The 11,544-nt window shown below is 42.1% G+C and overlaps 2 protein-coding genes across 3 annotated transcripts in view; both read right to left on the reverse strand.

Annotated features, from left to right (window-relative positions):
• The window catches only part of LOC111964645 (protein PTHB1-like), a 164,450-nt gene that overhangs the window by 94,551 nt on the left and 58,355 nt on the right, over positions 1-11,544 (reverse strand). For both annotated transcript variants that reach the window (XM_070443997.1, XM_070443998.1), the window contains exon 7: positions 6,346-6,465. In XM_070443997.1, coding sequence (XP_070300098.1) covers positions 6,346-6,465 — 120 coding nt within the window. The remainder of the gene's footprint in view (positions 1-6,345; positions 6,466-11,544) is intronic.
• The window catches only part of LOC139022591 (protein PTHB1-like), a 135,350-nt gene continuing 124,498 nt past the window's right edge, over positions 693-11,544 (reverse strand). Inside the window, exon 7 of the mRNA XM_070443999.1 lies at positions 693-723. The gene's annotated coding sequence lies outside the window, so the exon portion shown is untranslated. The remainder of the gene's footprint in view (positions 724-11,544) is intronic.

The following is an 11,544-nucleotide window of genomic DNA, read 5'->3' on the forward strand; positions in this document are numbered from 1 at the left end:
TGCTATTTTTAGAAGATGCTATTGTTTCCATGGCATCTGCCAGTGAGTTTTCCACGGATAGGATTCGCCCCTCTGCCTCATCCAGGCGCTCACGTTGATGGTAATCTTGTTGTTGATGTCAGGCAAAGCATTTTCCAGGGTTGTCACCGTGCCCCCATCGCACTGAGCTGAGAGTTAATGTCATCTAATTTGATGTTGAGTTCTGTACGTTGGGATCTCAGCTCAGAAAGGATGTCTTTGACAGAGTGCAAGGTTGGCAGTTGTTGGGCCTCGGGAGGGACGGGTCCTCTTGCTCCTGGCTAATAGCGCTAGCTTTTTCTGAAGCTAGCTGTTTCTTGGAGGCTTTTTCCGCGGCTATTACTCGAGTCCGGGTAAAATGTCACCTGTAATGTCGCCTTTTGTAGCCGCCATTACTTTTTGACTAAAGCTAATGGAGTTTTAACTTGAAGTGGAGGTAAGATTAAGAATTGGAAACTACTTGTGCGGAGCTCTTAGTTCATGTGGCCATCTCGTTCAAAGGTCACGTGATCCACATCCGACAATTACACTCTCAAAGACACTTGGCTGTCACCAAGTCATCATGTCACCGCCTTATCTCAGCTCACTGGTCACCATAGCAGCACCCACTCGTAGCACCCGCTCCAGCAGGTATATCTCACTGGTCACCCCCAAAGCCAATTCCTCCTTTGGTCGTCTTTCCTTCCAGTTCTCTGCTGCCAATGACTGGAACGAACTGCAAAAATCTCTGAAGCTGGAAACACTTATCTCCSTCACTAGCTTTAAGCACCAGCTGTCAGAGCAGCTCACAGATTACTGCACCTGTACATAGCCCATCTATAATTTAGCCCAAACAACTACCTCTTCCCCTACTGTATTTATTTATTTTGCTCCTTTGCACCCCATTCTTTCTATTTCTACTTTGCACATTCTTCCACTGCAAATCTACAATTCCAGTGTTTTACTTGCTATATTGTATTTACCTCGCCACCATGGCCTTTTTTGCCTTTACCTCCCTTATCTCACCTCATTTGCTCACATTGTATATAGACTTATTTTTCTACTGTATTATTGACTGTATGTTTTGTTTATTCCATTTGTAACTCTGTGTTGTTGTATGTGTCGAATTGCTATGCTTTATCTTGGCCAGGTCGCAGTTGCAAATGAGAACTTGTTCTCAACTAGCCTACCTAGTTAAATAAAGGTGAAAAAAAAAAAAAAGTGTTAATGTAGGCTATCCACTATTCAAGTAGGACTATGAATCCAAATGTAAAAAAATCAAATACATCATGTGGCTATCTCTATTCTGTTAATTTTAATTTAAAAAAAAATCCCTAGTCCTTGGCGATGACAAGCATACTCATAACATGATGTAGTCACCACCATGTTTGAAAATATGAAGAGTGGTACTCAGTGATGTTTTGTGTTGTGTTGGATATCCCCCCAAATTAACGCTTAGTATTCAGGAGAAAACATGTATTTCTTTGCCACATTTTCTGTAGTTTTACTTTAGTGCCTTACTACAAGTTGAAGTAGTAAATGACCTGCTGCTGTCCTCTGACTGTGGTCATGTCTTTATTCTTGTTCTCTTAGATTTCACTGCTGGTGCCTTTGGCACTATTGATCTTGCTATCCGCATTAAGATGTTAGATGACTTGGTTGGTCTACGAGGACAAATTCTTAAACAGGCTAACAAAKTATACCTTTCCGAGCGGTATCAATTTGTTCAGCTGGGGGATAATTCATCGGAAAGTTCCAAGGTTGGATTTGGCGTTCAAGGTTTTGTGCTTGGACCCCTTTTATTTTCACTGGACATGCTAGCCCTGGGTAATGTCCTCTGTAAGCACAACATGCATATTCAATGCTATGCTGATGACACTCAGTTGTATTTATCAGTTAATTAACTTCTTTGGGATAGGGGGCAGTATTTTCACGTCAGGATTTTTATTTATTTTATTTTTATTTAACCTTTATTTAACCAGGTAGGCAAATTGAGAACACGTTCTCATTTACAATTGCGACCTGGCCAAGATAAAGCAAAGCAGTTCGACACATACAACAACACATAGTTACACATGGAGTAAAACAAACATATAGTCAATAATACAGTGAAAAAAAATAAGTCTATATACAATGTGAGCAAGTGAGGTGAGATAAGGGAGGTGAAGGCAAACAAATATATGTATAAATAATGAAAAGCGTTCCCAGAGTAAACTGCCTGCTACTCAGGCCCAGAAGCTAGGATAGACGTATTATTAGTAGACTTGGATAGAAAACACTCCGAAGCCTCTAAAACTGTTTGAATGATGTCTGTGAGTATAACAGAACTCATATGGCAGGCGAAAACCCAATATCCAGTGTAAATGGGGTCAGATTGCACTTCCTAAGGCTTCCACTAGATGCCAACAGTCTTTAGAAAGTTGTTTCAGGCTTCTATTGTGAAAGGGGAGAGAATAAGACCACTCAGAGTTAGTGGCTCAGCTGAAAGCCATGAGTTGTTTATCACGCATGGCGAGCTCCGTTCCCTTTCCTTTCTAATGACAACGGAATTGTCCGGTTGGAATATTATTGAAGATTTATGATAAAAACATCCTAAAGATTGATTATATACATCGTTTGACATGTTTCTACGTACTGTAATGGAACTTTTTTGACTTTTCGTCTGGACTTAGTGCCCGCGCTTTGTGCATTTGGATTAGTGAACTAAACGGACAAACAAAAAGGAGGTATTTGGACATAAAGATAGACTTTATCGAACAAACCAAACATTTATTGTGGAACTGGGATTCCTGGGAGTGCATTCCGATGAAGATCATCAAAGGTAAGTGAATATTGATGATGCTATTTCTGACTTTTATTGACTCCACAACTTGGCGGGTTTCTGTATGGCTTGTTTTGGTGGCTGAGCGCTGTACTCATATTATCGTATGGTGTGCTTTCGCCATAAAGCTTATATGAAATCTGACACAGCAGTTGCATTAAGTAGAAGTTTATCTTTAATCCTATGTWTAACACTTGTATCTTTCATCAAAGTTTATGATGAGTATTTCTGTAAATTGATGTGGCTCTCTGCAAATTCACCGTATGTTTTGGAGGCAAAACATTACTGAACATAACGCGCCAATGTAAACTGAGATTTTTGGATATAAATATGAACTTTATAGAACAAAACATACATGTATTGTGTAACATGAAGTCCTATGAGTGTTATCTGATGAAGATCATCAAAGGTTAGTGATTCATTTTATCTCTATTTCTGCTTTTTGTGACTCCTCTCTTTGGCTGGAAAATGGCTGTATGTTTTTTGTGACTAGGCGCTGACCTAACATAATCGCATGGTATGCTTTCGCCGTAAAGCCTTTTTGAAATCAGAGACTGTGGTTGGATTAACAAGAAGTTTATCTTTAAAATGGTGTATAATACTTGTATGTTTGAGGAATTTTAATTATGAGATTTCTGTTGTTTGAATTTGGCGCCCTGCAATTTCACTGGCTGTTGTCAAATCGATCCCGTTAACGGGATTTGATCCCTAAGAAGTTTTAAACCAGACGATACGTCACATTCAGCCCRCCTTGAGAAATGCATCACAGATGTTAAACACTGGATGAAAAACAAAGTTCTTGCATTTAAACTCTGATAAGACAGAAATTATGCTAATTGGCCACAAGAAACTCTCAAATAAAGTATCAGACCTCAATGTTAACATTGATGGTTGCCCCATCACACCAAACATGGTTGTTAAAAACCTTTGTGTTACCTTTGACCCCAGCCTAACTTTTGACAACCACATAAAAAGCATATCCAGAACAGCATACTTTCATCTCAGGAACATTTACAGAATTAGACACTTCATCTCTCAACCAGATGACCAAAAATTGGTCCATGCATTTGTTTCAACTAATAGATTAGACTATTGTAATGCCCTCCTTTCCTGCTGCTCAGACTCTACTATTAAAAGAGTACAACTTGTACAGAACACTGCAGCTCGCATTTTAACCAACACAAGTAGGCACAAAGTTTTATCTGCAATACACTGGCTGCCTGTAAAGTATCGGTCTGATTTTAAAATCTTACTCTTAACTTTTAAAGCACTGCATGCCTTGCCCCCTGTTATCTGACAGGCATGCTTGTTCCAAACAACCCATTGATGTCACTTCGCTCCAAAGGAGCATGTCTGTTTGTACCTAGATGCAGAACCAAGGCAGGGGGGCGGCGAGTTCCCTATTAAAGCCCCTCAGTTATGGAACAGCTTGCCCTGTCAGGTAAGACAAGCAGACACCATTTTAGTCGGGCCTTTAATAAGTGATTTTATTTATCCTCTTTACGGCTTCCTGTTCGCTTTCCCTTTTGTCATTTATTGCTTTAATGTAGTGTTTAAATGCACTAAATAAAGTTTGATTTGATTACCATAGAGGCCAGATTGGTTGCGCCACAACAGGCATCCTCAATAGAGCCTGACCATCACTCACTTCCGTGTGCCACTCTCCCTAAATGACTCTAGAAAGGGAACAATCCATCYCACTGCTCTTTTGAAAAGGAGTCCGCATGCTTCTCATCCGAAACAGTTCAGAACAGTTTGTTATGTTTTTGTTTGTTTTGGTCTTCGTAAATGTTTTTTTCCCCCGGCTGTTCGTACACACACATTTTTTCTCTCGAGGCAAGCCGAAGTCTGCGCCAATTTGTCGGTGATTGGTCAACAGTAGGGATTCTTCAATGAAGTGTTGTTGTCATTCAACAAGACAAATTGTTTTCATGCACATTTTTTCACTTGGGAAATACTGCACCAAACATCTTAGTTAGATGTAAAATTGCGCGACTAAGATCTCCGACAAAAATGTCAAAATTAATTACAGGTTTCTTGAGTTCTTAGAATAATTCTGACTTTTCTGAGGAAGTGTATACTGACTATGGGGTCTCAACATTGCTGCTTTTTTCTCGTTTTTCAAGCGAAGGTCTTTTAAGGGAGTATGCAAGCACACTCGTTCGGTTCGTCTAGCCGTGTTCGGGAACCGAAGCATGCGGAAGGCTTAAGTCATATACATGAAAAGCCCTCACATGGCCTCCCCAATACAACTGTGAATCATGGTGTAACCACTTCACAGAGTCTTACCTCAGTGTGTGTTGAGTGGTGGTCTGTGTGGTATTCTCTCCATTAGGGTTAACAGGGGAAATACACGTATTTTGTTTGTTTGTTTTTCCTGTGTTTTTGTKCTGGTTCTTTCAATTGGCTTGCGGAATGGATTTTTAATTGCACCGCATCCCTTTTGTGTGCACGTGACGGCCATTGGAGCTAAGAGGTCTGAAAAAAATGTATGCTGTTCAATAGTATCTGGGTGTGATCGAGCGTATGGATGTAAATGCATATGCCCAGAGTATGTGTGTGGGCTTTATGTAGAGGAAGTGTGTGTGTGTCTGTGAATGTGTAGTGTGTATGCGTGTGTTCTTAACGATCCCCAAGCGTCGCCTGTCTGTGTCTCCCACACCTCCTCAGTGGGGCTCAGCTCATTAGCGGCGACGCCTGGGTGGATTAACCACACAAAAAGGGTAATGGACTGCCGACACAACACACACAACATCTGCTCACTTCTAACCACTCATGTTTAGTGCTCCTCAAAGCCATCCAACGTCATCTTAGAAAAGACAAACATGGAGTTGTGCTCAATTCAAACCAGGAGTGTCTAAGTGGAGAAAGAGCAGTGTGTGCAGCAGCCTACCCCTCTCACATCCATCAGCTACAGAAGGAGCTGTCAGTCTGTTGCATTCATTTATTTAATTAAGTCTCTATTTCCTCAACATGGGAATTTAATACGGAATTCCCTTCTGTCTGTCTACGACTGATGATTGTTTATCTGAGACATACAAAATGGGTCAAGACAAATTATGTTTGGAAATCAAACAGAAAAAAACATCCCGTTCTGAGGGTGGAAAACACTGTGCCTTTTCCTCCTCAGTTACAGCAGTCAGTCCAACTACAGCTTTAACTCATTTGATTAAAAAACTATTTGGAGCGCCCCCCCAAAATCTCAACTTTGATAATGACCGGAAAAATTGCAATTCGCCAGCTATTACATCCAATCAGGGAGGGAGGGATGGAGGGAGGGAGGAGAGTAGAACCAGATGGGAGAGAGAAGAGAGAGAGAGAAAGACATCGAACAGAGCTTGAGCTCAGTGTGAGCCTAATATGAAAAGAGCATCAGCACGATCTGAACACAGCATAAGAACAGCCCCAGCAGACATGAAACCAGTCAGATACTGTACTGTACGAGCTAAAGGAGGGTGAATCACAAGCTAAGGATGAGATTTCCACACACAGGGTCTGAGTTTGTTTGTGTCCATCCCCTGACTGACCTGTCTTGGTCTTGACTTTCTTGGACGGCTGTTTCTTTTTGATGAACTTGGCGGCAGACTCCTGTTGCAGGGGCGGCCCCTCCAGGTCCGCAACAGCCTCCGCGATTGGCTCACAGCCCCCTGAGTTACAGGAAGAAGAGCATGATCAACAGCCAATCACAGAGACTGAATCCTATCATGAGATATACAATGAGTGGACATTATGCTCTTTCCATGACAGACTGACCAGGTGAATCCAGGTGAAAGCTTTGATCCATTATTTATGTCACTTGTTAAATCCACTTCAATCAGTTTAGATGAGACATCAAATCAAATATATTTATAAAGACCTTGTAACATCAGCAGATGTCACAAAGTGCTTATACAGGAACCCAGCCTAAAAACCCAAACAGCAAGCAATGCAGATGTAGACGCACGGTGGCTAGGAAAAACTCCCAAGAAACGCAAGAACCTAGGAATGAACCTAGAGAGGAACTAGGCTCTGAGCGGTGGCCAGGGACAGGGACAGGTTTGTCACTCCAGTGCCTTGCCGTTCCCCTGGGCCAGACTACACTCAATCATAGGACCTACTGAAGAGATTAGTCTTCAATAAAGACTTAAAGGTTGAGACCGAGTATGTATCTCTCACATGGATAGGCAGACCATTCCATAAAAATTGAGCTCAATAGGAGAAAGCCCTGCCTCCAGCTGTTTGCTTAGAAATTCTAGGGACAATAAGGAGGCCTGTGTCTTGTGACCGTAGCGTGCATGTAGGTATGTATGGCAGAACCAAATCAGAGAGATAGGTAGGAGCAGGTCCATGTAATGCTTTGTAGGTTAGCAGTAAAACCTTGAAATTAGCCCTAGCTTTAACAGGAAGCCAGTGTAGAGAGGATAGCACTAAAGTAATATGATCAAATGTTTTGGTTCTAGTCAAGATTCTATCAGACGTAATTAGCACTAACTGAAGTTGATTTAGTGCTTTAGCTGGGTGGCCGGAGAGTAGAGCATTGCAGTAGTCTAATCTAGAAGTGACAAAAGCATGGAATAGTTTTTTTTTTTAGCTTGTTTGTTTTTAGCAATTTTTTGGGGGGACAAAACATTTCAGATTCTTTCAATGTTACGAAGATGGAAAAAAGCTGCCCTTGAAATATTACTGATAGGTTCATCAAAAGAGAGATCAGAGTCCAGAGTAACGCTGAGGTCCTTCACAGTTTTATTTGAGATATTTACATTTACATTTAAGTCATTTAGCAGACTCTCTTATCCAGAGCGACTTACAAATTGGTGCATTCACCTTATGATATCCAGTGGAACAACCACTTTACAATAGTGCATCTAACTCTTTTAAGGGGGAGGGGGGGGTTAGGAGGATTACTTTATCCTAACTTTATCCTGACTTACCTGTAAGAACGTCTGTTATTCCCTCGTTTGGAGATGACTGTACAACAACCAAGATTAATTGTCAGATCAAACAGCAGATCTCTTTGTTTCTTGGGAACTAGAACTAGCATCTATGTATTGAATTTAAAGTAAAAAATGAGCCATCCACAGACAAAAACTGATATCTTTCCATACACAGATATACAGATTATTTATTTATTTTATTGAACCTTTATTTAACTAGGCAAGTCAATTAAGAACAAATTCTTATTTACAATGACGGCCTAGGAACAGTGGGTTAACTGCATTGTTTAGGGGCAGAACGACAGATTTTTACCTTGTCAKCTCGGGGATTCGATCTAGCAACCTTTCGGTTACCGGCCCAACGCTCTAACCACTAGGCTACCTGCTGCCCCAAGATCTAAACCAGGCAAGAACTTGTCCGTGTAGACCAAATTTGGGTTTCCAATCTCTCCAAAAGAATGTGGTGATTGATGGTGTCAAAAGGTRTCAAAAGCAGCACTAAGGTCTAGGAGCACGAGGACAGATGCAGAGCCTTGGTCTGACGCCATTAAAAGGTCATTTACCACCTTCACGAGCACAGTCTCAGTACTATGATGGGGTCTAAAACCAGACTGGAATGTTTCGTATACATTATTTGTCTTCAGGAAGGCAGTGAGTTCCTGTGCAAAAGATTTTTCTAATATTTCTGAGAGGAATGGGAGATTCGATATAGGCCGACAGTTAAAAAACATTTCTTGGACAAGGTTTGGCTTTTTCAGGAGAGGCTTTATTACTGCCACTTTTAGTGAGTTTGGTACACATCCGGAAGAGAGGGAACCATTTATTTTGTTCAACATAGGAGGGCCAAGCACAGGAAATAGCTCTTACAGTAGTTTAGTTGGAATAGGGTCCAGTAGGCAGCTGGAAGGTTTAGAGGCCATGCCTATTTTCTTGAATGTGTTGAGAGATACGGGATTAAAAAACTTGAGTGTATCCAATGATTCAAGGTCCTGGCAGGTCTGTGCAGACTCAGGACAACTGTGTTTTGGAAAAATATACAAATTCAAAGAGGAGTCCGATAATTGCTTTATAATGATTTTGACCTTATGTATGTGTGGATTGTGTATGTGCCATTGAGTGGGTGAATGGGCAAGACAAAATATTTAAGTGCCATTGAACGGGGTATGTGTGTGTCAAGAACTGCAATGCTGCTGAGTTTTTCATGCTCAACAGTTTCCTGTGTSTATCAAGAATGGTCCACCACCCAAAGGTCATCCAGCTAACTTGACACAACTKTGGGAAGCATTGGAGTCCACATGGGCCAGCATCCCTGCGGAACKCTTTCGACACCTTGTAGTCCATACCCTGAGGAATTGAAGCTGTTCTGAGGGCAAAAGGGGGTGCAACTCAATATTAGGAAGGTGTTCCTAATRTTTTGTACACTAATGTACATACACAACTCAAACCTATGTGTAAAATCTTTCTCTGGAGTACCAAGTTAGGATTTGGCCGTAACATGTATCAACTGTGTAATAAAACTGTTTCTCTTTAGCTGCCCTTTTTCAAGTGACAAAGTCTCAGTAATTATCAGATGTGGTTATGTAAGAACATCTTCTACCAGGGCCTACAAATGTCAATATTATCGTGTGTGTGTGTGTGTGTGTGTATGTGCAGGTGTTTATGGAATGTGTTTGTATGTATGTGGACATGTAGGTGTTGCCTATGTGTTGTGTGCGCTGGGGGTGTCAGAGTGAGACCCCCTCCAAGAGTATCTATCGCCTCTTCAATACCAAGGATGAACAGGAATTAGGGACCTCCTCGGGTCTATGAATCAGACCCCTTGTCTCTCCCTCTCGCCTCGCCTCTYCTCCCCGCTCTACCTCCTCCACCTCTCCGTCTAACCCCCAATCCCTAGGGCTTGTTTCATTTTTCATGCCACTTTCATTTTACATCCTCAAAACACACCGTCTGAGCTGGCGGGTGTGTGTGTGAACGTGTGTGTGTTAAGTCTGGGTATGTGGTTAAGTGTGCAAGCGTTCATATGTGTGTGTGTGTATTTAAAATGCCCTCTACCTCTTGGCAGATTACCCTAATCCCTGTCTAATGTTTATCCTATGCTATAAAGCCAATCTTGTTCTGTTTAGTGAGGCCAATTGGCTGGGATGGCCCATGGGGTTACTCCGAGCTGAAAGGCAACAGGCAGCCTCAGTTTTTTCTCCCTCTTCCTGGCCATGGGCTTGTTTGAAATTGGATACGCCAGACTTTAATTGGGCAGGTGTTTTTCTAAGCTTGTCTTTTTGCGCTGTCTTGCAATTTCGGACAGTGGCGGTGTGTGTGTGTGTGAACAAGGGTAGTGTGTGTGTGCAGAGAGAGAGAGGGGTCGTGTGTGGGGACAAGGGTAGTGTGTGTCTTAACCTCTGCCCAGCCATACATCAACACATGTTAAGGAAAGGGCCCCCACCTCTGGACCACCTTTAGCCTGAAACGGAGCTCTTTAGCTGGGGAGACAAGCCAGGCAGCCCTCTCTCAGACTGTAGTATGGAGCTGCACACTGTCACATATACTGGGATATGAAAGATGTTTTGGTCTGGGAGACCGGGTTAGTTATGGTAGTCTAGGGTTAAGTTTGGTCTCTGTTCTGAAACGGTTGTCGTGGTTTAGTTTGGTCTCTGTTCTAAAACGGTTGGTCGGTTTAGTTTTGGTCTCTTTTTCTTTTCTTCTAAAACGGTTGGTCGCGGTTAGTTTGGTCTCTGTTCTAAAACGGTTGGTCGCGGTTTAGTTTGGTCTCTGTTCTAAACGGTTGGTCGCGGTTTAGTTTGGTCTCTGTTCTAAAACGGTTGGTCGCGGTTTAGTTTGGTCTCTGTTCTAAACGGTTGGTCGTGGTTTTAGTTTGGTCTCTGTTCTAAACGGTTGGTCGTGGTTTAGTTTGGTCTCTGTTCTAAAACGGTTGGTCGCGGTTTAGTTTGGTCTCTGTTCTAAAACGGTTGGTCGCGGTTTAGTTTGGTCTCTGTTCTAAAACGGTTGGTCGTTGGTTAGTTGGTCTCTGTTCTGAAAGTTGGTCGTGGTAGTTTGGTCTCTGTTTTTAAAACGGTTGGTCGCGGTTTAGTTTGTCGCTGTTCTAAAGTGGCTTGTCTGTTCTAACGGTTTGGTCGCGGTTTAGTTTGGTCTCTGTTCTAAAACGGTTGGTCGTGGTTTAGTTTGGTCTCTGTTCAAAACGGTTGGTCGGGTTTAGTTTGGTCTCTGTTCTAAAACGGTGGTCGCGGTTTAGTTTGGTCTCTGTTCTAAAACGGTTGGTCGCGGTTTAGTTGGTCTCTGTTCTAAAACGTTGGTCGTGGTTAGTTTGGTCTCTTTTCTGAAACGTTGGTCGTGCGTTTAGTTGGTCTCTGTTTCTAAAACGGTTGGTCGTTGGTTTAGTTTGGTCTCTGTTCTAAAACGGTTGGTCGCGTTTAGTTTGTCTCTGTTCTAAAACGGTTGGTCGCGGTTTAGTTTGGTCTCTGTTCTAAACGGTTGGTCGTGGTTAAGTTTGGTCTCTGTTCTAAAACGTTTGGTCGCGGTTTAGTTTGGTCTTGTTCTGAAACGTTTGGTCGTGGTTAATTTGGTCTTTGTTCTGAAACGTTTGGTCGTGGTTTAAGTTTTGGTCTCTGTTCTGAAACGTTTGGTCGTGGTTAAGTTTGGTCTCTGTTCTGAAACGTTTGGTCTGGTTAAGTTTGGTCTCTGTTCTGAAACGTTTGGTCGTGGTTAAGTTTGGTCTTTGTTCTGAAACGTTTGGTCGTGGTTAAGTTTTGGTCTTTGTTCTGAAACGTTTGGTCGTGGTTAAGTTTGGTCTTTGTTCTT

The sequence above is a fragment of the Salvelinus sp. IW2-2015 genome, linkage group LG6.1, assembly GCF_002910315.2.
Source record: "Salvelinus sp. IW2-2015 linkage group LG6.1, ASM291031v2, whole genome shotgun sequence".
Taxonomy (NCBI): domain Eukaryota; kingdom Metazoa; phylum Chordata; class Actinopteri; order Salmoniformes; family Salmonidae; genus Salvelinus; species Salvelinus sp. IW2-2015.